General features: G+C 35.4%; 2 protein-coding genes across 3 annotated transcripts; one reads left to right on the top strand and one right to left on the bottom strand.

Moving 5' to 3' along the window:
- Positions 1-371: 371 nt before the first annotated feature.
- On the top strand, positions 372-22,811 carry SRS2 (P-loop containing nucleoside triphosphate hydrolases superfamily protein). 2 transcript variants are annotated; one of them, XM_059604531.2, is made up of 29 exons: positions 372-568; positions 1,054-1,690; positions 1,817-1,858; positions 2,025-2,188; positions 4,526-4,724; positions 5,416-5,472; positions 5,557-5,662; positions 5,746-5,879; positions 6,044-6,118; positions 6,270-6,395; positions 6,501-6,632; positions 6,721-6,804; positions 8,145-8,258; positions 8,354-8,454; positions 9,537-9,603; positions 11,437-11,487; positions 11,722-11,799; positions 11,901-12,110; positions 12,237-12,275; positions 12,478-12,549; positions 12,646-12,732; positions 17,862-17,918; positions 18,277-18,482; positions 18,578-18,671; positions 19,305-19,355; positions 20,194-20,256; positions 21,211-21,270; positions 22,051-22,113; positions 22,319-22,811. In XM_059604531.2, the coding sequence occupies exons 1-29, from the start codon at positions 441-443 to the stop codon at positions 22,406-22,408; spliced, it is 3,387 nt and encodes a 1,128-aa protein (XP_059460514.2). In that variant the 5' UTR covers positions 372-440; the 3' UTR covers positions 22,409-22,811. The 2 variants fall into 2 exon arrangements, with proteins under 2 accessions (XP_059460514.2, XP_059460516.2); XM_059604533.2 differs by lacking the exons at positions 19,305-19,355; positions 20,194-20,256; positions 21,211-21,270; positions 22,051-22,113; positions 22,319-22,811 and adding an exon at positions 18,814-18,978.
- A 347-nt stretch (positions 22,812-23,158) lies between these two features.
- On the bottom strand, positions 23,159-26,735 carry LOC132189449 (Ankyrin repeat family protein). Its single transcript, XM_059604187.2, has 2 exons — positions 26,120-26,735; positions 23,159-23,990 (listed from the first exon to the last, which is right to left on the bottom strand). The coding sequence occupies exons 1-2, from the start codon at positions 26,687-26,689 to the stop codon at positions 23,259-23,261; spliced, it is 1,302 nt and encodes a 433-aa protein (XP_059460170.2). The 5' UTR covers positions 26,690-26,735; the 3' UTR covers positions 23,159-23,258.
- Between the last annotated feature and the right edge of the window lie 134 nt (positions 26,736-26,869).

A 26,869-nucleotide genomic window follows, 5' to 3' on the forward strand; every position in this document is an offset into this window, starting at 1 on the left:
TTTTAGAAAATAGAGTTTTTAAAGCTAAAAATTGTGTTTTGGTCAGTAACATCCATTTTGACCCATTTTTGTGAGAAGATATGCAGAGCTTTATTTCACTAGAATCTATTAGACCATTTTTGTTTTGTTTTGTTTTGTTTTTTTTTTTTTTTTGACATGTCCACACAAGACAAGAGAGGAGGAGAGGGGATTCAAACTAGTGACATTCGCTTCATAAGGCGTGGTCTTCAGCCAATTAAGCTATTCATTAGAGACTATTAGACCATTTTTGTATGGTATAAAACAAAACCCACGGCCCATTTGCGCATAAAGCCCAATTATTTGAATTTAACGGGCAGGGGGGAAGAGAAACCGAACAGAAACTCAAAAAGCTGTGTCCTGTCTATTTGCTGCTCCACCTCCTCCTAGGGTTAAGCTTTTGAGCCACATTTTCCTCTTGAATGTCTAAGGAAAATGCGCATCCAATCGTGCCTCAAATTTCTAGAGGAGAAATCACAGAGGAACAAAAGGCTCGCATTTCTCTGAACTTCAGAGCCGCAAAGGCACTGCTCGCTCGCAAAAGGCCTAAGTAAGCTATCTTCTACATCGAACCCCTAATTTTCTTTTCATAATTCCTCTTTGTTTGTGGAAAATAGAGCTAGGCATCAGATGAGGTTCCAAACGTTTTTTTAAAAAACCTAATGCCCTGTTTGATTACTGACAAAGTTTTGGAAAGAAGTCAAAATTTAATTCTGCTTTTTACGCGGTTACTATAGTATTGGTAAGATGAGGTTGATTTTGCGCCAATTTTAATTATCGTCAACCAAACGAAGCCTAAGATTTTATCCGTTGCATGCTGCTTTCTTTCACCTTTCTTTTGTGCCCCTGTAAAAGCCACATCCTTTTCCATACTTTTTCTTGAGAACCTAACAGATAATTGAATAGGCTCGTGTTAATTTGTGAATTTTTATTATTTCATGTCTTCTCCTGTTTTATCAATTGTGGCAAAGATAAAATGATTAAATGCGATGAATTTCTGATGATACTGATCGTTTATTTATTTATTTTTTCCAGAATTGTGGATGAAAATGAAATTGCCACCCCAGTTCGGGTTGCTAGCATCAAGAGAGTTCCTCTTGCAGAATTACGGACAAACACGCCATCCCCATCTTTTTTGATGGGGGTCAAGTCAACAGGTTGTGAAAATAGCAGCAGCTCCTGTTCCAGGGGCTTAACTATCAATCGGATGGAATTAATTGATCATAGTTCTAGAGCAAGCAGGATTGGTGTTCCTTTAGAGAATGAACAGATGTTAGATTCTTTTAAAACTCCTCTGAAACAACCAGAACGTTCTACTTTAATTGACTCCGTTTCGATGATGCCTAGCATTCTAGATGATGATTTTGATGAGTCCATTTTGGAAGAAATAGATGCTTTCTGTGACTCTGCAGCAAAAACAGAGAGGCGGGTTCCAAGCGGTGAAGCTTTTGTGGATAATCAGCATACTAGTAATAGTAGTGGTGTACTTTGCCCCACTTTGGAGCCTGCCACTGGAGCAAATGGGTCGGGTACTTCTCAGACCATACAGACTGGGAACATGCCTGAGGAGTACCTGAAATATTTGCAGTCTCTGAATGACAGGCAAAGAGAAGCATCATGTTATGATATTTCAATTCCTTTGATGATTGTTGCTGGTCCAGGAAGTGGAAAGGTTCCTCCTTGCCTCCCTGTGTCTCTCTCATACACATACAGCAAAATGATTTTCTTGATTGTTTTAGTAGATTCTATTATATACTATAGTGTTTGTTGGAGCTAAATTTTCTGCTTTTAATGTCAGACTTCCACAATGGTTGGGCGTGTGTTTATGCTGCTTAATGAGGTATTGCCTCTTTTCTCATCTGAATCATTTTTTTCTTCCTCATTTGTTTTCTTAATTTAAATGCTTGTTAATTATTTTGTGTATTCCTCCTTCTTCTGATCTAGTATACTAACAGGCTTGATTATTCCTTTTTGTTTTTAATTCCTATCCATTAAAATGTGTTTAGGGTATTAGTCCATCAAACATTCTGGCAATGACTTTTACTACAGCAGCAGCTTCTGAGTTGAGAGATCGCATTGGAGCAGTGGCTGGAAAGTCAACTGCTAAGGAGCTCACAATCAGCACGTTCCATTCATTTTCCTTGCAACTTTGTCGTTCACATGCAGAGAAGTATGTGCACTCTGAGATTGTATGGAATTTATGCAAAATTGCAGATGATTTACATCTTTTGCTTTTGAATTTTGTTTCCCTCACCAAATTAATAAAATACCCATTAATAGTTTTCACTACTTGAAAGCTGCTCATCTACTCCCGTCAGGCCAGAATCATTGCCCGAAAAACTCCTCTACTCCTCTCGGCCAATCTTACACTCCTGCTAACCTCACACCGAAACTAAAAAAATAATTTTGCTTCCACGTAAAAGAATCCCAAATACCCCATATTGCGTCCCTTAAAGCAATTAGCAAATGGAATTCTGATGGTAAACCTCCCTGCCACTCCTCCGAAACTCAAATGTGCTGTCGATTGGGTGTGCGGGTAAGGAGGAGAAGCTCAAAGGGGTAGTAGTGGATATTACTAGGTATCGGTGGATCAATAAGGAGAGTGTGCCGAAAATGATGCATCAGTCTGTGATTTACGCTGAAGTGGAGGGTGCGTTTCCAATAACTTTGTTGTTGTGCTAGGACATGATATGGGGGGAACTTGTTTGGACGACGAGATAATGCACGTAGATGGTGCTGAGAGTGGATTAATTCCGATAGCAGCATATGGAGATATTCATTTTGCAGGCTTGGATATGGTGCCGTATAATGTTGAAGTAGTGATGGAGTTAAAGCCTCTATGTAACACCCCTACTTCAAGTGGTATGATATTGCCCACTTTAGGCCAAGCTCGCACGGTTTTATTATTGGGTTTACCCCCAAAAGGTCTCATAGCATTTAGAGGGAGTATATTTTATATAAACACATTATCTTTTTCATGCCCGGGCAATGTGGGACATCACAATCACCCCCTCTTAGGACCCAGCGCCCTCGCTGGCCACCCTCTTGGGCTTGTGCACCGCTCCCCCCATCTCAGGCTGGGCTATGGCTTTGATACCATTTGTAACACCCCTACTTAAAGTGGTATGATATTGTCCGCTTTGAGCCAAGCCTGCACGGTTTTATTATTGGGTTTACCCCCAAAATGCCTCATACCATTTAGAGAGAGTATATTCCATATAAACACATCATCTTTTTCATGCTCAGGCAATGTGGGAAATCACACTTTAGGAGTTCTAACGGCGGATATTCTGGACGGACCGGTCTTGATTGAGGCAATTTCCTGTGAGGAGTGAAAAATTTCTGCAATGTAGTGGGCTTGTCGTATGAGGGGTATGACGAGCAGATGTTGGCACTGTTTATAGCTATTGAAGCAAATCGGAAGGAGAATAACATGCCTAGTTCTTCAATTGCTTCTGTCAAGACAAATACTAAAGGTAGAAGAGAATTACAAAGATTGACATGCTCTATCAACTACGATGGCAAGAGAGGGACTACAAATGAAGATAACGGGGAAAGGGACTACAACTTTTGCTTGTTTGTAATTTTAGTTTACAGAGATTGACATGCTCTATCAACTACGATTGATTTTACCCCTTCACTTGATCATATTAGCTAATATAAAAATAGACCCATAACTCTAAAGCCCTTAACTTTATTGATTTGTATTATTTTTCAAACTTGAAACTATAACATATTAGTATTTATTTTGGAAAACTTGTACATCTATACATGTTTCTATCTAATTAGTGTGTTGTTTTAAACTAGCACGAAAAAGTTTATTTCTCAAGTTGTACTTTGAAGGTTACTTGAAATTTTAGATTAAAATAGTAAGAGGAACTGATATCCTGATATTAATTTTCACTATTATATCCTTTCTATGCAATATAATCGACTCTTTCGACCAACTATTTTAAGTGTACATTGTGCCCTTCCTCCAAGACAAATTTTGCATTCAACGCTCTGCAATTACCAAGGAAGATACCTGGAAGTTTAGTTTAGTTGTAAATTATTTATTTTTTTAGGTTTCTTTGGAAATTCTATTATGGCTATATGAAGTCTAATTTAGAGCTTACAACTTATTCATGGTTCATATGTGCCTCAAGTTGATAGGTTGCTAATACGTGCAATCAGTTTTGACAATGGTAGGTTGTTTTGCATAGTGGTTACTCCCCTCCCCCCTCTCCACTCCCCTCCTCCTTTTTTTTTTTTTTCTTTTCTTTCTTTCTTTCGAGTCTGTAATGTATGTATTCCACTCAATAGTCTTATAGATTATTCAAGTAACAGTGTCAAGATGTTTATTTATTTCAGCAGAAATTGACAATTAAATCTATATGCATTTTGAGTGTTATGTAGCAAAGATTTAATGTAGAAAAGATTTGTGTGAAAGATACATGGTACTTAGTGTCATTTTTTCTTATATGATCTCTGAAAGTATCTGAGTACTAAGACATTGCTTGTGTTACAGGTTAGGGCGCACATCTGAATTCCTAATATATGGTCATGGGCAACAGAGAAAAGCAACCATTGAGGCTGTGCGGTTATTAGAAAGTGAGGAAAGTATACAAAATCATAATGCCTGCATACTTGGTGAAGGGTCTAATGGTATAACGTCTCTGCAACATCTTAAGGATAAGTCGAGGAAATGGCTGAAGTTTGTGACGAAGGTTATATCTTACAATGTTACTTATAATGCGGTTCTGTATTTTGCAAGTTAAAAAACTTATATATCTGGTATAAAAAGCCAGAAATTGCTTTCATATTGATAAATTGGTTTTTATCTTTTATTTTTTTATATTTCAGTTTTCTAACCATTCAATTAACTAGTCAATTAATGCACTTAGTAGTTTCAATACTTTCTTAGTTTCCTTGGAAGTAGTTGATGACTTATGAATAATCCTTATTATTGCTGGTTCTATCTCCCCAAAATTTGACATCATTGGTAAGCAATGCCTACAAATTGTTAGTTATTATTGTTCTAGATACTTGGAAGGTAGGATGTTGATATGTTCTTAGTTCATATTCCATCCTGTAGAGTTCAGGACTTTTGATGGTGGATGTTTTAAAGATTTGACGATATAGTATATAGATAAATTAAAACTATAGTAACGCATTAAATACAAGTTGACAGGGCTTCTTTGTCTGTCTCTCTCCTTTCTCCTTTTGCTTTTGGTTGTGTGTGAAATAATTTGCATCTTGCACTTGTGACTAGTAACTGAACACACTTTTTATAACACTAATATCTGATAAACAGCCCACTAGACAGCTTCCAAAACTATCTTTACTGCATTTTCTACAATTTTCATTTTCAATTAGACTTTGTATTGGTATTAAGCAATTTATGTACTCCATTTTCAGGCTAAAGCTTCTGGAAGGACTCCTGAAGAATGCCGTAAGATGGGTGATGACATAGGAGTAAGCTGTTAAATTGCTGTTTCAGAAGTTTTTTTGGTACTTCTGCTTACATTTTTGTGATTCTAACCTATGGATCTGAATCAGGCTGTAGTTCTTGGGAACTACAATGACATTTTAAGGTCTTGTAATGCTCTGGATTACCATGACCTAATCAGCTATTCTGTAAAGCTGCTAACCGATTTTCCTGAAGGTTGATATTTTTTATATAAATTTAATTAGCGTATGTGCCTTCAGATGTTATTCATGTTTTGACTATGTTTGCCCTTTCTGTAGTATTCAAGGAGTGCCATGATTTATGGAAAGCCATTGTAATAGATGAGTTTCAAGACACAAGTTCCATGCAATACAATCTTCTGCGGATTCTTGCATCTCATAACCACATAACCATTGTTGGTGATGATGATCAGGTGTGCTCACTGCCTTCCACACCAGAATTTTTGGTTCTGGTTTACTTCAATTTTTGTTTGTTCATTAATTGAATTTCTTTTTAGATGTGTGTGTGTGTGCAATGTAAACTCATTCTGTTCAAGTTACTTAATTCTAAAGTCCACTATAACATGTTCTAATGCAGTCCATTTTTAGTTTTAATGGAGCTGACATTTCTGGATTTGATTCGTTTCGCAAAGATTTTCCGAACTACAAAGAGGTCCACCTTGCCTTTTGACTCATGCATATTCCTTTATTATATTTACTCATGTACGAAATTGTGTATGACTAGAATTGAGTTCTCGCAAAGGAGTCCACATGGTAGTGATTCATTTTGATTCTTTTAACTTTGCAATACATCCATGATTCAGATCAGACTTAATAAAAACTATCGATCCACACGCTGTATTGTTGAGGCTGCATCTTCTCTTATACAAAATAATATTAACCGATGCCAGTTAAAAGATGTTATCACTGATAATTCTTCTGGATCTAAGGTAATTTAGTTCTGCCTTATTCTTTACATCTTATTTTTATTCAATTTGCTATTTCTTTCCTAGTTGGTTGCTTAATTTCTGGATAATTTGGCCCACTGTACACAGATAACTATTAAAGAATGTCATAATGAGGATTCACAGTGTGCATTTGTTGTTGACAAGATCTTGGAAACTGCTTCTAATGGTTCTGCTGTGAGCTGCTCCTATGGCAACATTGCAATTCTTTACCGGAGGCAGGTGAAACGTACTTCCCATGGTATAATTTTTCATGATACAAACATTAGATATCTGCTGACGAATTGTGGTCTAATCTTGTGTGTTACAGGTATCAGGAAAAGTCTTCCAAATGGCCTTCCGTGAAAGGAAAGTACCTTTTAACATTCATGGTGTAGCATTCTATCGGAAAAAGGTTGCTAACATTCTTTTAGAGACATTAAGTTCGTAAATATCGATTGCATTTTTAATTTTCAAAGATGTGCCTTTTAGGCCGACAGAGGAATCAAGTGGTTACCTTATGTGTTAGTTGCATATGACTAGTTTCTCTTGCTAACCATAAATTATTCATAGCCAATATCGAAGATGATGCTCTCATGTGGTTCAAGATGAGAAATTATAGATAGGCTCCTTGTTGTATCAACACTTATTATTGGGCAGTCAGTCTATTTACACCTAGTTTTTAGATCTTTTGGAAATTTTTTGGATGGAGAGATATATAAATATTTAAATACATGAGACACGTGTACAAGTACATATTGATGTAAACAAATGAATAATTTGACACTATGACTCTTTCTTATAGTTGTTCAACTAAAATACAGCTTGTGTTATAGTGGAGACCTGTAACACAATCTACTTGCGTTCTTTCTTTCCGGAGAGAGGCCTATGGATTTGTCATTGTCAAGTTTACTTGCTTCGTGGTTTTGATGCTAGAGGGACCTAATTTTTTTTTGATAAATAAATAATTTCATTGAAAAACACAGAGGTGTGCAACAGGAAATTGAGACAAAGTAGAAAAATTAGGAAACATTAAAAGCCCCTGCCCAATTGAATAGGGTCTTGACCAAAATGCTTCTAAGCTCATCTTGCATCTTCTCATGATCTTCTAAATATTGTGCATTCCACTCTCTCCATACGTTAAAGTGTTAATTAAATGATTAAATTTATCTTTTACTATCAGCTTAAACTTTTGGGATAAGTGGTAATTTAACCTAATATTAGAGCCAAATGTACCGAGTTCTAATCTTGATTCCGTCATTTATTTTAATTTCAATTAAATATTTAACTTGTTGGGTTTCACCTATTGAAAAGAGAGATTGAGTCCACATGTGAGGGGGAGCATTAAAGTGTTGATTAAATAATTAAATTTAACCTTTCCTGTAAGCTTAACCGTTAGGGATAAGTGGTGATTTAACACCATATGGTCCACATTAAACACAATGGGACTATTCTCCACACATCCATAACTGAATGATTACTTCCCTGACCTCGCTAACAAATCTAATACCCTTCTAGGCATAACCCATGTGACCTAATTGTTGGCCTGCATATATTTCTACTTACAACATTCCCCCCTTTTACAATCTTCTAATATTCTATACACAATTTCTAAGCTATTTGAAACTTTTATATGCCTGTGTCCTTATATTTTTCTGATTTGTAGAAAGCAATGCTATTTTCTTATAAATGTGCTGAATCGCATAAAGTGCTACTGTTGTTATATGGTTGTTGATTTAGCTCGTCATATAATAGGTTGTCAGAGCCATTATTGCTATGCTTAGAACAACATTGCCTGCTTGTGATGATGCCCCATACCGTCAGATCTTCAAGGCTTTACTTCCTTTTGAGAAAGAGGAAAAGAAGAGGGTATGTGCACAATGTGTTCTATTTTTCTTTCTTTTCTTCAAAGATGTATTCATTCTGTGAGAGGCTCACAAAGAGTCTATCGCTCTTTCTTACAGGTAATTGACCACATTGACAAAATATCAACTATTAGAAAATGCAGCTTTGTATCAGCTGCTTCCGACATCTTTAGTGCAAAGATTTCTGGTACCTTCAAGAGGTTCTGTTTTCCAAGCTTATCTTAGTGTTCTTACATGCGATAGGTAGCTCATTGTGTGTGTGTGTATATGTATTTATGAATGCACTATATATTGGTATGAAGCTCAAAGCATATTCAAAACAGTGAATTTTAACAGAACGCAGAGCACATATTGTGGCTTATAATAATGAATAATTAGCCTCTGGTTTTTATTTGCCAATGTCTAGTTTGTGCATACCTTCAAGATCTTCTGTTTTCCAAGTTTATCTTAGTGTTCTTACATGTGATAGGTAGCTCAATGTGTGTGTGTATATGTATTTATGAATGCACTATATGTTGGTATGAAGCTCAAAGCATATTCAAAACAGTGAATTTTAACACAACTCAGTGCACAAATTGTGGCTTATAATAACGAATAATTAGCCTCTGGTTTTTATTTTCAAATGCCTAGTTTGTGCATATTTAGGATTTATGCACTTTGGCATTGGAAATAAAAGTGGGCAAGGCTGCCTCAAGGAAATTCAGAAATTGATAAGCATAGTTATTTTGTAGATAATTAAAACCCAAGAGAACAATTATTATATATATATTTTTTTGAGAAATGTGATGAAACATGAAAACTTAACTTTTCTGGAAAATATATTGACAAACTATTTAAAATGAATAGTTAGTGTACAGTGGCAGGTTAATGTGACCTGATTGAAACCTGCATAATCCTGACCCATTGCTAGCTCAATCAGATGTATAATATCGTTCCTTGATTCTGATGCTACTAGAATTATTAAATCTTCCAGGATTTAAACTTGCTACCATGCAGTTCTTGTAGCACTGCATTGTTACTATAACAATGTTCTGTTCTTCTATTGAGAAGCATGAAAGTTGATATGGATGTTGCCAAACTTTTGTTAAACTGCAAGATCTCTCTCTCTCTCTCTCTCTCTCTCTCTCTCTCTCTCTCTATATATATATATATATATATATATATATATATATTTATACATATTGTATACATTGATACATTTATTTTTATCAGCTTTTTGTGTTAGTGTTGTATGCATGTCTCTTAAAATTTACTGAAATATGAGCCCTGCAATTGATAATAGGAGTCAGCTCACCCAAGGACGCAAGGTGTTGTCAACACTTGAGATAGTATCAAAACTTGTTCACAGGGTAAATATGACCTCGTTTCATTCAGTGCAGAATCATTGACTTGATGTTTCTTATTGGTAATAACTTGTAAAATTGTTTTATCTCTATTGATAAAACGGAAAGTTTCTTCTATATGGTGGGAATCGATGAAATAAACTGAATTTTGTGGTTATTTGTCATTTGATCTTGGTTTGGCTGTCCAATTATTTGGTTCCATAGAATTTTAGCCGTATAAAAGAACTTCTTCATATTTTTCTAGCTTTTTTATTTTATTTTATTCTTCCTATCTAAATCATTTCCAAGTTGTTTGATGGTAGTCTGTGCTGGACCATGCATTGCTTTAGAGATAAGGTTCGATGCTTGCTTGCTTTCTTTTTTTCTATATGTTATAGTTTGTATGAACGTTTTAGACACAAAAGGCGGAGGCTATTATATTATTCAACTTATGTTAACCTAATACAAGCATCCTATTATATAGGATTAGGGAAATACCATAAAGACTAAAATACCCCCAAAACCCTAATGACTCAAACCCTAACTCTTCTAACACTCCCCCTCAAGCTGGAGCATATACATCATATGAATCCAGTTTGGAAGATACAAGCAAACGAAAAACAACTAGAAAACATATTCTAACACTCCCCCTCAAGCTGGAACTGCTTGGACCACACAAGTTAATTAAATAAAACTTCAACGCCGGTCGAAAACTCGTTGGTAACTTGAACAACCATTTGATCGGTTCTCGCCGAAAAATACCAAGGCCGGTCGGATGCAACGATCACTTGATCGGTTCTCGCCGGAGAATCCAAGGCTGGTCGGATACATCGATCTTGGGATTGGTTCTCGCCGTAAAACACCAAGGCCGGTCAAATGCATCGATCACTTGATCGGTTCTTGCCGGAGAATCCAAGGCCGGTCGGATACATCAATCACAAACAACAAACAAACAACAAATTTTCACATGATTAACCAACAAGATTCGCCGGAAAACAGATGCTGGAAAAACAAAAAACTTTGCCGGAGCTTGGCTGGAAATATGCCGGAACTTCGTCGGGGCTTCAAAACTGGCTGGAAACACACAGAACTGGCCAGCAGTACCTAAAAACAGAAGAAAAACACTGAAAAACAGAACAGAAACAGTCACTGGAGGCTCGCTGGACCTTTGCCGGAGACTCGCCGGAGCTCGACGGAACTTGCCGGAGAAGACAGAACACTCCGGCCACTTCAACAACAGCAACTACAGAATCAATAGAAGGCCACACAGTAACGTTTCAACACCAAAAACATCAAATTGTCCGAATTTTTTTTTTTTTTTTTTTTTCCCGATGGCCGCTGCAACTTTTCCGGCCACTTCAAACAAGACAGAAAACCACCGCAGAACCATCCGGCCAGCATCACAGAAGATCAAAAACAAACAAAATATATATATATTTTTTTCTCACCGGAAGGAGTTCCGGTCACCATAAAACAAGAGCAAAACAGCTCTACGGAGCTCTTTGAAGGTACTGCCCGTGTGGGTTAGCCCACACGGGCAGTGCTGCCACCAAGAAGAAAACTAAACTACCCAAGAATCGAAACAAGCTCTGATACCATGTTATAGTTTGTATGAACGTTTTAGACACAAAATGCGGAGGCTATTATATTATTCAACTTATGTTAACCTAATACAAGCATCCTATTATATAGGATTAGGGAAATACCATAAAGACTAAAATACCCCCAAAACCCTAATGACTCAAACCCTAACTCTTCTAACACTATAAAACAGGGTAATTTGGTCAGTAATTCACATACCTCTATTGCAGTCGTTTGCTTGTTTTTAAAGAAATTGACCTCACATAAAAATGCTTGCAGGAACAATCAATTTCAGCTGTCATAACCTCAGTAGCAAACATGGTACCTCAGGTTTGTCTTCTCTTTAGCCTTATCTTATGTTATTTTATTTCATGTTTATTTTTTTTATATGAAGTCAAAACTTAATAATTAAAATGGTTCAAGAGATTTATTGTTGTGCTTGATGCTGTTTTCTTATAAGCCAATGATATGAGTACATGTTTTTCATTCAAATGTTTGTTACTATTTTTCTGATTCAGTAGATTTACATAACTTTCACCAATCATTCATGCCTTAATTGTTTAGAAATACCTTCTTGAGCAACGGGCAATTGTTGATGCTGATGGAGGAAAATTGTTGAATGAAGACAATGACATCAGATCTGTAAGTATGGAGTTTTCATCTTGAAGTTCCAAATTACTTTTGCCCTCACCTGAATCTTGGTGCGCTCACATGGGTTGCAATCTGATCCCTTCTCCCCACAGGTTCTTCAGTACTTGCTGGATGACGTCTCTGAATTTTTATCAACTAAATTCCTTGCTGCAGAAAGGGCTAGTAAAACTGTAGCAGAAGAAAAAGGTTGTGTCAATGTGCTCAAGGCTTTTATTGACTTCATATCAGAGCGTGAGAGAGAAAATTTTCGCTCTAGGAGACATAATAATGAAAACTCTGTCACCTTGACTACCATTCATCAGGTATATTTCTGATTCCCACAGTTCCCTTTCTTTAATTTGTTGGGACTATTCTATTGCTGTTCTTCTGGAGCTTGGAAATATTGTTGGTTCAACTTTCTTTTAATCCCTCTTGTCTTCCTTGTGCAGTCAAAAGGCTTAGAATGGGATGTTGTTTTCATTGTTAAGGTACTTGACCACATTGATTTACTAGGTGTTGCTCAACGTGCTCTTTTAAACAAATGGCTGCACCAATAATGCATCATAATTGTCCTCTAAAATTGTTTATGTTGTGATTTTCAATTTATTCCCTTACACTTCATGTTCTTCAGTTCTTATAGTATTATTGAAGGCATTTTTCTTTGCATTAATGCTCTAGTCAATTACACAGGCAAATGAATCTGAAATTCCTTTGTTGCATGAATTTAATGGTATTGCAAAGGAAAATGGGACCTTAATTGAGGTAATTTTGTTCTTGCATGGACAATTTCTATCTTTCTTTCATTTAGATAAATCTTTTTAGTATTTTTGGCCGATCACTCTTTTCTTTGGTTCTTAGGAGGAAAGGCGCCTATTATATGTTGCAATGACTCGTGCTCGGAAAAGGCTTTTCATTCTCTATGTCATGATGGATTCCAATTGGCAGGTACTAGCCATAAAACATTTTTACAGTTGATTCTCTAATTATAGATACTAGCTTATAACCCGCGCTATGCGCGAGATTCTTCATTATAATTTAATTTTAAAATTTAAACACATCATTTTTCATTATAAGTTAAAAAGACGTATAAAAATATATCTCATCTCTCTAAATAAAAAATTAAATCTTTATTCCTATAAGTATATATGATTTAAAATGAATAGTATAAAGAAAAAAAATTAGTAAGAAGAATACATGGATTATAATATAGTTAACACAATTAATGATGCTAATTAATGACATGTGAATTATATTGAAATATAATTAACGCAAATAATGACGTCATATAGATATATTGATATAATTAACGCAATTATTGACGCTAATTAATGACCAGTTTTTAAAGAAAAATCGGTTATATATATATATATGACGTCTTTTTTTTTTTGAATCCTAAACATATTACTATACATATCAAATTGACTAAACGTATTAATACATAATAGTTTGATTTATATTATTTGTTTCCTTATTTGATTCAGACGTTAATAATACTTAATTTATTGAATAATTTATATATGAAAAACTCTTCAAATATAATTAACGCAATTAATGACACTAATTAATGACTGGTTTTTTAAGAAAAAATCAGTTCACTCTTAAAAAACCGGTTAAAAAATTATGCATTAAAAACCGGTTTAGTGTTTAAAAAAAATGGGTTCACACTATATGTCTCAATTTTAAGGCACTTCTCGGAAGGGTTTTGAGTTTTTTTTTTAATAAGTAATAATGCATTAAAGAGCGCAGAGGGGCGCAACCCAAGTACACAAGGAGTATACAAGAGAGCGACTAAGTAGGGGAGAAGGAAGAAGAGAACATAAAAAGAAAATCAGGAAAATTGATCTCTAAAGGAGCAAGCCAGCCTGTAGTCCATGTGAAAATTGCCTTAAAATTGCTTTTATATATAAGTGCCTTAAAATTGCGACATGTGGTGTGAACCTATTTTTTTTAAATACTAAACCGGTTTTTTAAGGCATAATTTTTTAACCGGTTTTTTAAGAGTGAACATTAATTAGCGTCATTAATTGTGTTAATTATATTTCAAGAGTTTTCCACATATAAATTATTCAATAAATTTAGTATTATTAATGTCTGAATCAAATAAGGAAACAAATAATATAAATCAAATTATTATGTATTAATATGTTTAGTCAATTTAATATGTATATTAATACGTTTAGGATTCTCAAAAAAAAAAAAGACGTCATATATATATAACCTGTTTTTTAAGAAAAAAACCTGTCATTATTTAGTGTCATTAATTGCATTAATTATATACTATTCATTAATGACATCATTAATTGCGTTAATTATATTTCCATATAACCCACATGTCATTAATTAGCGTCATTAATTGCATTAACTATATTATAATCTATGTATTATTCTTGCTATTTTTTTTTCTTTATATACTATTCATTCTAAATCATATATACTTATAGAAAAGAAGATTTAATTTTTTTTTTTTATTTAAAGAGGTGAGATATATTTTTATACGTCTTTTTAACTTATAATGAAAAATGATGTGTTTAAATTTTAAAATTAAATTATAATGAAGAATCCCGCGCATAGCGTGGGTTATAAGCTAGTGTCTAATAAATTTTAAAGAAAGTGACTCACATTCCACTTTAGACAATTACTAGTTCAATTAGTAATTAACCAGTAAAATTTGATGTATGGCTGATTTGGGGTTCTTTAGGATTGGATTCTTGGGAAATAATATATGAAAATGGTTGGAATTCGAAATAAAATTGCTAGACACTGAAAGAAAAAGAAAAAAGAAAAAAAAAGAGACAAACTTAGGCACAACACCTAGTTTTCCTATGTATCATCGTACTTAGGATAGGAGAAGGGTTGCATCACACTCTCCTCAATAGCAACTGTTGCTCGAAATTCTTCTTCATTTAACCATCATAGAAAATAAAAAAAGACATTACATCCATATTTGTAGGTGTCTAATGCCTAACCCTAATTGACTAACTTTTTCAGATTTAAACGGCCCAAAACCAAACAACTAATGAAACCCACAAATAAAAACACTACGCTCAAATTTCTACTTATACCTAAAATCTGAAATTATAAAAATATCCAAACTCCTAAAATGGAATCAAATTAGAATTAAACAAAAGCAAGTTATTGCTTCCTGCATCAGGTTGTGTCATCAAACTTGTCTATCTTGGTTTCGGTTTCTTTTTTTGAAGAAATGGATATCTTATTCCAAAAAGCGCTGTAAAAAACAATACAATCAAGGAGAAGTGACTTCCTCTCTCTTTACAATACCATAGATACATGGTGGAATTTTGTTCCTCCACGTTATGTCCATGACCTGAATAATGGCCTCCTTAGCCAACCTGTGCGCTGCGTAATTGCCATCCCGGGGTATATAGTTGAAGCTCGCATTACCGAAATCCTGTATCATCGTTTGGATGCCTTCCATGTAATATGCTTCATGACCGTTGGTCATGAAGGAGAAGAGGAGAGGCAATAGGGAAATAAGCTTAGGTGTGGCTTTAGAGGGAGTTTCTGGAAGGGCTACGTGGCAACTTGTGAACCAAGCATGTGGAGTAGTGTGGTACAGCTGTAAACAACTAAGGCTTGTAAGAATGGCTTGTAGGAGTGGGATGCACGTTTCTCTTGTGCAGTGGCTTGTAGGAATGGGACGCACGTTTCTGTTGTACAGAAAGCGTGCGTCACTTTAATGGGTTGTTACCGCAATTTTTGGGCCAGCTGGCTGGGTAGTTAGCTTTGGGCTTGGATTGTATAAATAGTCTGTTAGGAGTTTTAGACAGACATGAGAAAAAAGACTTGAGTTGTTTGTAATTTCTTTTGGAGACCTGGGTATCTCGAATAACCCATTATCAATCTACTTCATTACCTTCTTCGACTTCAGTTCCCAATCATTACTCATCATCTATTACATTTCATCTATTCCATAACAAATATCTTACAGAATTCATAACGAGAATACCAAATTCTTTACATTCCACTAGGTGACCGAAATAACTATTGCATGGCTCATGTGAATTCACCTCCTGTACGACCTGTTTAGCATCTCCCTCAAATATTATTTCGGTTGTCTCTAATTCGTGCCCAAGAAGGAGTCCTTGTAAAGCTGCAATTGATTCTGCTGTCGTTGGGTCTACATTTATTGACTTCGTAATGCTTCGAGCCATAATCACCCGACCCCAATAGTCCCTCGCGATTACACCTAGCCCGATTTTGCCGAGCATTTTTGCCATAGCGGCATCCCACTTTATTTGCCGGCCTGCGTCATTTGCTTTCCAAAATTCGTCCAAAGCCGTAATAGCTCCTTGTACCAGTTGGTTGGGATGGTGAAAAGAGTTTTTGTGAACCACTGAATTCCTCCTAAGCCAAATATGTCTGGCTATAACAGAAAAAAGGTCCATTTCCTTGCTATCACATTGAGAGTGCATGTCCACGAAAATTTGTTTGAATTCCAATCCCCTACTCTTTGCTTTTTGAAATTTCCGAATGCTCCCACCCTATACATCCCTTGCCTCTGTACAGTCCCATAAAGCATGGGCTACCGTCTCCTCCTCCAGACCACATATAGGGCACGAGCTCTCCTTTATCACCTTTCTTCTGTATAAATTGGATTTGGTCAGCAGAAGATTATTAAAAGCCTTCCATAGAAACATTTTGACCACATTGGGCACCTTTCGCTTCCACACGTTACTCCACAAAGTGTCTTCGTGGTTTAGCCCCGACCCACTGCTGCAAGAAACTGCTAATTGTTCCATCTCCAAATGGTAAGCACTCCTGACCGTGTATTCACCATTTTTAGTCCCTCGCCAGATTCTTCTATCTTTTGGTTTGAGTGGGCTCAAGGGAATGTTGAGAATGACTTGTGCCTCTGATTCCCAAAATATTTCCTTCACCAGTGAAACATTCCATTCCTTGGTGTCCGTATCTATGAGATCCTTCACCTTAGCATCTGCTGGCAATGTATTAATAGGAGATTGCACCGAGAACGTTGATGGCATGGGGATCCATTTGTCCCCCCACACCTGTACCTCCTCACCGTCTCCAATCCTCCACATTGTCCCATGTTCAATAACAGGCTTCGCCGATATGATACTTCGCCAAGCATAAGATGGCCGACGTCCTACACAAGCCTCCATAATTGTTCCATGAGGATAATATTTAGCCTTGAGAATTCTAGCAATCAAGGAATCTGGATATTTAAGTATTCTCCAGTTTTGTTTTGCCAAAAGTGCTTTGTTGAAAGTCACCAAATCCCGAAATCCCAGACCTCCATCATTCTTTGTCCGCGCCATCCGTTCCCAGCTCATCCAATGGATTCTAGATTGGTTCTCTTTGTGACCCCACCAAAATTTTTGCATCATTGGGCCTTTATGTGAGAGAGGGTGTTAAGGAATCCAACATTGATTAGGTGTATATATGGTTTAGAAGATATGTCCGTATCGTGTTGGATGCTCTAAAACTAGTTATCTCTTAAGATGGGTCACTCGTACATTATTTTCCCTCATGTCTTATCCCTGCTATTTCTAATGTGCTAATATAGAAGCAACATATTGCCCTGAATTATTTGCTGCTTATTTGAGTAATATACAAGAGAAATAAATGAAGTATGAGCCCATCCACTCATTTCCTTCTTCAAATTACCTGGAAAAAAAAAGAAAAATACAAGAGAACTAAATGAATGAACAAATACAAGTTAAACCGTCTCTAGCTTTGCAGGATGTTGGAAGCTTTACTAACATGAAATATTTTTTTTCTATACATGCATGTTCTCTTGAAAGGTGAGTTACACTTAAGAAAATGTCTAGACTTTTTTCGGCCTTTTCAGAAGATAGCTATGGTGAATCTAAAAGCTAAAGTGGGATCTAGGGTTGCCTTCCCAGGTCTTGACAATGTTGCCTAGAGTGCCCCTGAGGGGTTTCCAGTCTTTCCCTCTTAAGGAACTTTTGGTTAATAGAGAAATTTAATAATTGATGCTGAAAACATTTTCTGTTCACAACACTATGTTAATTTTTTGAGAATCAACAATACTATGTTTTTTTGCTCTTTGAGTAATAAGTGTTTTCCTTCAGATGCTTCAGCCATCAAGATTTCTCAAAGAAATTCCAGATCATCTTCGAGAGGTTCAGGTTTGTCATGCTTATCCTACTCTTTAAGTTGTTGCCATGTTAGTGACAATATAAATGCTTTCCACTTATAATACCATTATTGTATTGAGAATTTTATTGTTATGTCGTCTTCCACTGTTCTCTGAATGGCATTTCAAAGTGGATTGATCTAGGAACATGCATTTGAGTTGGCATGGATTGTTGGCTGTTAAACCTAATAAAGTAAATTAAGCAGAATTGTAAGAATTAATAGACCCTTTAATCTATTTAATTATTGAATTCTAGATATAGTTCACATCGGCTATTCATTATCTTATATGAATAAACGTCACTAGTTTTTATTTTGCATCTCTTCTCAGTTGATGTCTTGTTTATGTAGGCTGAAGTCAGTATACAAGATTTACAAACAAAGCAGGAACACATTCCAAATGAAACCTTGCAGTTTTCCATTGATCTGCCAAGAGAAAAAGAACTTTCTGAAGTAGATATGGTGCCAGATGATTTCCTGAAATCTTGTAATTATAAGGCTTCAAAAGAGTGGAAAGAACCAGTTGAGGCAAGCAATGGGAATGGATTCTTAAGAAGGTTGTCCTCCCATTTGTGATGGGTTGATCAACATTACCATCACTTTTAGTTGTAGTTTATTGCAACTGAACCTGATTCCTATCACTGTTTTACAGGTTCAGTGTCGAGGATAGATTGGTTATTTCCCATTTATTCCATAAATGGGCTAAGAAGCAAGCATTTCAAAATCCTAAGAGGTTGCTTGACAAGGTGATTTTTGTGTTATTTCAAACTTTGTCTTGTAAGTTCTGGATAGTGTAGCTAGGATTGAGCATCGTGTTGGCCCACCCTATGCTGTATAAGAGTATTGTGACTGCTTCACTGATAATCAATTATGAAAATTTTCAAGCAGACCTTGAGGAAGATATAGCAATTTAGTTATGAAAAGTTAGGAAGATTGGATGTGCATGGAGTCAAGTAGATCGGACTATGTTTAACACAACATTGAATGTGTGACATTGATGCTGAAGGTACATGATAATGATATTGTAGCTGCAGGCAGCAATGTTCTTGAGATTGAGATAACTTCGAAGCTTTTTGAGATTGAATTTTACTTTGAAATAGTATAGATGTGATCTTTCTTCTGCAAAACTATTTATGTTGATTGGGTGTCATACGTAATACTGATAAATGAACGAATTGTGGGCATAATTATTCACTCCTTTTTTTTTTTTTTTTCCTGTTCTAGATTTCATTCATGCGGTTGTTGATGTTTGCATTATGTAGATAGGCAACAAGCATTCACATAGGACTTTGAGATTCTTATTTTCAGTGAGTAATCTTTGAATTGGAAACAATATGAACATGTAACTACTGATTCACGTTACTTTGTTGTATTTACAGGTGGGCTTTGTGATTGATGAACGCCTTAGAGCGAAGAAAAACAAACACAAGGTCATACAGTTTTTTTAATTATATTTAAGTACAAGTTATATTTCTTTTCTACAATTTAATATAGCTATATGCTTTCTTTGCATACCTGAATGGCTGCACCAAGCTATGCTGACATATCTATTGTTAGATGGTATGATTGTCATAAATATAACTAGTGAGGGTAGGAGGTCGGATAGAGAGTTTCTATGCACATTTTATTTTTCCAACTCTTCCCTTTTTTTTTCCTTTTTTTTTTTTTCTTTTTTTTTTTTTTTTTTTCTTAAACCCTGATCTTTTCATTTATAAAATTAGTTTTTTGTCGTATAAGATGGAATACAATATCTAGAAAGCTTTGGTAGTTCATTTTCTGACTCTTGAAGGTGACTTAAGAAATATCTAAGTGATGAAACAATTCGAAGCATTTGCTATAGTGCATTTACTAATGAACAATTAGATAGTAGAGTGACTCTTGAGAGCCTATGTGTAGAGCATGTTTATACATAAACAATAAAAGGCTGACTTACAAAAAATAAAAAAATAAATAAAAGGCTGACTTCATAATGTGTAATAAGGTTGAGTTAGAGTATATGTTTTGTACTTGAAAAATTATTCAAATTTCAATCCGTCCCTTGAAAATTTGGCATGTCAAATCGGTCATTGTGTCTTCCAAAAAGTTTCATTTTGAATTTTGCATCTATACCATCCACTGGAGTGACCAAATTTGAATGAAATGACAGAATTTTAAATCTAAAAAAACCTAATAACCAACTAGTACGGGTCTGCAATGTGGCTCATTAATCACCTGTTCCCAAACATGTCTCCAGTTAATGATGTCTTTTCATCATGTTTTATGCGTCAGGATGTTTTGAGTGCGCTGAAGTCTTGCTTGAGCTGTGACGAAGCATTTCAATATGCAGAAAACGTAAGTATATTTGGTGGTTCTTCCAGAGTATGATTTAACTTATTATCTACGATAATAATTAATGTATTCAACATATAAGAGCAGTCCTTGCAGCCTCACCAAATCTATATTTTGGTTATTTTGGTGAGACAATTTAACCAAAATAGCTTAAATGTACACTTTTCAGCCTCACCACTTTAACAACAAAAAGTAGTGAGGTGAACAGTACTTACCGAACTTAAAATTTACTATTCACTCACCTATTCATTAAACAAATATATTTTCTCTCTCCTTTTTTCTGTTTCTTTTCCTTTTCTCTGTAGCCTATCTCCCTTCTCTTTTCTTCTCTCTCCCTCTTCAATGAAATAAAAGTATATATTATGCCATATAATTGCATTAAATATTATTACTGCTGAATGATAGTAAAAACGAAAAATCCCTGTTTTTTTTTTTTTATATTAAAAAAAAAAAAAAAAAGACTTTTCAGAATTGATATGGGAGTGGAAATAAACCGACGTTACTAACAATTCAAAATCAATCATGAAAAACATTAGCTTCTTCCAATAGAAATTAAAACTAAGAAAATGAAGGAAATATTACAAATTTTTAAAAATATTACCTTAGAATAAGACAAATATTCTTAAAATAGACCATTAACAAACATTCAAAAATATAATAGTTAGAGAAAGAATAAACAAATCTTTGAAAAATAATATTTAAATGAAATAGTTAAAGTTGATTGTTAAAGTAGTGAGACTGCAGTGGGTGCTCTAAAAATGTGAGTTATTAAACATAACTAAAAGTGTACTTTTGGTCATTTTGGTAAAGCTGTTAAGAATGCTCTAAGGGTATTCATTGTAACTCCTTACATTATCAATTTAAGAGTAATTTGATTGCCCTACTAGTTAAAGTTTTTATGCAGCGTCAATATGTGTATGCTATTTTTTGTTCAATACGATATTTCTTTTGTACTAGGTTTTGAGATGGGAGAAAATTCCAGCTGATCAACGTGCCCATTTGATGCGGGAAAAGCAGGTTTCATATTTCAGCTTATAAATTTCCATACTTTTTATTTTCCTTGGCTTCAATTGTTGGAGTGAATTTCTTTTATTTGTTTTTTCACCTATTAGAGCTATCTGATTTAGTCCATCAATCTAAAAGTCAATACGAATGTTATTTTATTTTTCAAATTAATAGTTTACAATAGCTTGGCTTCAAGTTCAAAAACTGGAGACTTTGTTCTATGGCAGCCTAGTACTTGGATAAGTTTTTCCTTTCTCCAATTTAGGTTGTCCAAATTTTAGAAAACAGAGAGTATAATGTGGGGGTAGATAAACATGCCCCTCTCTCTCTCTCTCATGTGTGTGCATCATATATGTTATGTCTGTAGCTATGTACGTGTGTTCATTACATTTTTCTAAGTTCTTGATGTTTCTCTTAAATAATTCCTTAGAAGCACAAATATAGTTTGCTTATATCATCTTGATGAGTTTGTTTGCATTAAGATTGTGAGTAGTAAGAGGGCCTAATGTGTATTTGTTTTTCTTATAATTATATGTATTCTTTTACTAAATTATGTTGAAGTAAGTTTTGATATCTCAATTTAAAATATGAGGATAGTTATATATATATTCTTTTACTAAATTAATATTGAAAAACGTTTTTAGATCTTAGTTTAAAATATGAGGGAGCATAAGATTGATGTCTCACATCTTGCATTATAAAACATTTTGTTTCAGCATTTGTGTTTAAAATGTAATATTTGCTTGTTTTTGACAATCCATGGAATACATTTTATTTTGTTTTTCCTTTTAGGAGCATTTCCAAAAACTAAGGATTGAGAATTCAATGGGTTCATCAGCAGCAACATGTAAACAGGTACCTAACATCCATTAATTAAATGAGTCAATTCTCTATCCTTTTTATTTTTTCATTATTATTATTATTTATATTTGTGAGCCTTAATTGAATTTTTTTCTAAAGTTATTTATTTATTATTATTGCTTAATTTCATAACGTGTGCCGTGTTATTTTCTATGGTGGGAAACGTACTTTTCATTTTGTTTAACGTTTTCAACAGCAGATCTCTTATTTGCAAAGTTTGGGATGCACTGTCACCCCTACATCGCGTCTCCATGCTTCACGTTTGATCGAGCAATATAAATCATTGTGATTATTCGCCATTACAATTCCTGCATGTTGGGAAAGGTCATATTTGTAAATGTCTCCAACGTTTTTGGTTAACGTTGTTTGATAAAATGATTGTCACTTATGAACTGTGGAGCCTAAAGAAAGGGGCCATGGCAAGAAACTCACAGTTGATATTGAAAGGCATTGCTTGCTGCCTCGACAGAAGAAAAGGTCAGCGAGTTTAGGTTGAGGCCTACGATGAACAGGATGTTAGAAAGTTTTCAAAATCAAATATAATTATATGTATAGTTTTACTTTCCTTTCTTTTATTGAACCTATTAATAATAATCTTGAATTCTCAAGGGGAAAAAGTGGAAAGAAAAAGATGTTTATTAATGTCTCTACTAACATACGTATATTTATTATTTTAAAGTGATTGAGTGTATGCACTAGCACTAGTACACGCTTGGTTGTGGGTTGTAAGGCATTGCTTTGATGGCGCACTTGGCATGAAAGATTGAAGCTATGGACAATTAGTTAATGCTTATAAGTATGATCTAGTTGTTTGATATAGATCGTAGGATACTTATAAGTACAATCCAACGATTGGATTTACTTGACTGTTATTAATATTAATTATAAGATTAAAATTTAGTGATTGTTGCTAACAATTGTGATTTAACAGTCAAGATGAATTGCCTGTAGGTAGAAAGTGCGATCAATCTGTTTGAATTTAATGACTCTTAAAATACAGTTATTTATGAAATTTGTTTGATAATTAATTGACAAAGAAAGCTGTTTAGGTGACTGTTCACATGGTAGGTTGATTGAAAAGGCACTTCTATGAATTGCACTCATTCGAGAAAATTATACAGATTAAATCCGATTCACGGCTAGCATTCAGAGCTTAATCTGTATGAATTTCTAAGCTTCCATATAAGATGTCTCACCCCCCTGGCAACGGGCCACACCATTGAAGGCAAAACTGATGTAAATATAGTTATGTAGAGCTTCAGCCGATTTGGTGCAATGGTAACCACTGCAATACCATACGTGACGAACATGGTGGCCGTGCTGATCTGAAGCTCGAAATGCATTGGAAAATTGGCGGTGAGGATCTTGATCATGAAAAGAGACACCGAAAACCCAACAGAGTTGAAAAGCATGAAAAATAGAAACGTAACTGGGCTATTATAACCCATTATTGCCTGCCCTCTTAGATCACCATCCACCCAAACGCCACCGGGGGGACTCAATCCCACTTGGTATGTTGCAGTTGCCACGAGAACAGAGATAACAAGCAAGGAGTCACGAGCATGGCTGGGAGAATCTCGACCCTTTTTGAACTTGAAATACTCCACCATACTCTTGGGCTGCATATGAGAGCTCCTTGTCCTTGATGCTGCCGTTCGGTTAAGAGAGGAGGCAGCGGGAGTGAGAAGATTGTGGCCATCTCTTGCGCTGATGGCTCCTGCAGCTCTAAGGATCTCTTGGATTTCTCTATCACCAGCTTCGCTTGGGAAAATCATTAGCAAGTCGAGGGCGGTTAGACCGCTATGGTTGATGGCGTTTACTTCCATGGCAAGGGAAGTTGTAGCTCCATTGCAGAGCAACAACTCTATCACCTGCATGCCGGGAAAATAATGTTGTATATTAAGGAGCCTATAAATATGGGACCATAATACAGATACATATATACATGCATAACTCATGTAGGACATGTAAATATATCTCTTCTTATTAGTTTAAGCTTTTGAGGCAACTGGTGATTTCACATGGTATCAAATCCAAAGGTCATATGATTGAACCTTGACTCCGTTAAATCACTCCCCATTTAAATTAAATATTCTACGTGTTGGGCATCACCTATTTAAATTAAATATTTCACGTATTGAGCATCACCTATTAAAAAAGAGTTTGAGCCCACGCATGAGGGAAATTGTTAAAATAATATGATTAAGTGATTAAGGGCCGGTTTGAGATTGTGTTTGAGGGGCTTAAAAGTACTTTTAACACTTAAAAAATCTGTTTGAAAAAAAAAAAAAAAAGTACTCATTTGGTAAAAAAAAATTAAAAGCTCTTTTAATGGTAAAAAAAGCCAAAAAATTACCAAAAATCACTTTTGACAAAGCTTAAAAATGAAGATTTTGCCTAAAAATTCTTTTTTACTTAAAAGCTTTATTTCCCAAACGCAATCTTAAACATGTTCTAAATATATCTCTTCTTATCAGCTTAAACTTTTAGGACAAGTGATTATAAATGAAACAAGACAATGAAATCATAGTTCTACCTAGCTAAACAAAAAGTCAAACCGGTTTATATGTTTCAGCTAATATCCTCTGATTAACTATGCTAAAAAGAAAGTGTCTTGCTGCATTTCTCTAGTCCTTGTCCAGATAGGTGGAAATCCTGATTTTTTATTTTTTTAAAGGTACAAAGTCTGGTCAAAGATAGTTGATTAGGATAGCTACAACTTTGATCATCTTGAAAGCCACGTAGCGCATAGTTTTTAGGTGGATGGTTGACCAAAAATAAAGCATGCTCAATGAGGAGGGCTTTCTGGATAGCTTCTATCTATTAAATGTTAAATAAAGCCAATTATATTGCTCAATAAGCAATCTGTTTTTAAAACATACCACCATGAAAATGACAAATTTGGGGTCAGTCGAAGATATTCCTAATTAAATAGATTAGGCCGGTAGAGAAATCTCATCAAGGTTGACTTTTTGCGGATAGTTATCCAACTTCATTATCTATTATATCATAAATTTACGAGCCAAGAGCTCATATACATATAATTAAGATTATACTTAAATCATGTGGAACACTTAAGATTATGACAAATTACCACGCTCCGTAGCCGATATTTACGTGGACCGACTCTATGGACTCTACTAACCCGATAACAACCATTTTTTTTTACGACTTTCACTCACCTATTAATATTTAATGGCATTGTTGGAGATCTCCTCCGGACGGTTGGATTAAGGCGAATTGGGATGTAAGTTTGGACTTGCGATAGGAGCGGATGGGAGTGGGGATAGTGGTGCGTGATCATGAGGGCAATGTCATTGCAGCAAAGAGTCATACAAGGTTGGGCTCACCTGACCCTAGCTCGGCTGAAGCATTGGGAGCCTACTATGCAGTGTGTTTTTGTCAGGAGTTGGGCATACAAAACATCATTCTAGAGGGAGACGCACAAGTAGTGATAAATGTGATTTGTTCGAAGGAAATTAATATGTCTTGGTATGGACATATAGTGACAGACACACAGAGAGTCCTACAATCCCTCAAAGGATGGCAGTGCATTTTTTTACGTCGAGATGCTAAGTGCTAATACAGCGGCCCATAGACTAGCCAATGTGGCCAAACAGATTTTCATGTATAAGGTTTGGATGGAGGACACTCCTGACTGTATCCATGATGTAATTTTGAATGAGCAACATGCTCTTTCTTTGATTTGATATATGATAACAAATTTTCTCAACAAAAATAAAAAAATAAAATTAATGGCTTAATATGATGCACATACATAGTACTAAGACATTTTAATCCAACTTATAGATCGCCTCCTCAGTGATTCGACCACAAAACCGCAACTCTCACCTAATCCCATACTTAATGTGATGACTAACTTTAGTACAAAATTATACAAATTTTGGGTAGAACTCACAATTGAAAACCGGCTTATAAGGAAATAGTGTCTAAAAACTACTATGTATATAAAATTAAGATTGTAGTTAAGCGTACTCACCTGGCGTTGCTTTTTCCATGCCGCTATGTGAAGAATTGTATTCCCTTGCTCATCCTTGAAATTCACAGTATTTTTCTTCATCTCTCCGACCCATTCTACCAAAACTTTGACTGCTTCAAATTGGCTGTGCTTCACAGCAAGGTGCAAAGCAGTCTCCCCATGCACAGAAACATCTTCAACACACTCTGGACAAGCCAAAAGCATTTCAGCTATCACGTCAACCCTTCCTTTAACAGCTGCATAATGAAGAGGAGTCTTCTTCTCCCTCCCCTCCAAACGACACAGATTTCCGTCAACTCTCAGCAGCTCTCTGACGATCTCCACGTGTCTGTTGGCTGACGCCATGTGCATGGGGCTAAGACCATCTTGATTCAATTCTCTGGCAAACTCTGGTTTCCACCGTAGGATCTCCTTGGCAAACTCAACATGGCCGCCGATGGAAGCAACGTGTAAGGGATTCTCGGCAGAAGCCAATGCAACAGAATGGAGGATATGGGGGCTATCTTTAAGCAATTGGTGCAAGTGTTGGACATTTCCTGTTTGAGCCGCCTCAAGCAGCCTTCTATCCATCCTTCTTGGTGGAAGATGTGAAGTTGTTTTCTCCTCAGATTTAGTGCTTATATTAAAAGCATATGGGAAATAATTAAACATTTTTGGATAATCTTCTACACTTAAGAAAAGATGCCACCTTAGAATGAGATAAAGAATTAATTCAATATCCATTGCGTTTGTCGACTACTGTAAAAAATT

Source organism: Corylus avellana, chromosome 9, assembly GCF_965113065.1.
Source record: "Corylus avellana chromosome 9, dhCorAvel1.hap1.2, whole genome shotgun sequence".
Lineage (NCBI taxonomy): Eukaryota > Viridiplantae > Streptophyta > Magnoliopsida > Fagales > Betulaceae > Corylus > Corylus avellana.

Coding starts and splice junctions, on each gene's coding strand:
- SRS2 (XM_059604531.2), top strand. CDS start 441: ATGTCTAAGGAAAATGCGCATCCAATCGTGCCTCAAATTTCTAGAGGA. Junction 2,189..4,525: donor TGTCGTTCACATGCAGAGAA/GTATGTGCACTC, acceptor CTTGTGTTACAG/GTTAGGGCGCACATCTGAAT. Junction 9,604..11,436: donor TATCAAAACTTGTTCACAGG/GTAAATATGACC, acceptor AAATGCTTGCAG/GAACAATCAATTTCAGCTGT.
- LOC132189449 (XM_059604187.2), bottom strand. CDS start 26,689: ATGGATAGAAGGCTGCTTGAGGCGGCTCAAACAGGAAATGTCCAACAC. Junction 23,991..26,119: donor CATGGAAAAAGCAACGCCAG/GTGAGTACGCTT, acceptor CCCGGCATGCAG/GTGATAGAGTTGTTGCTCTG.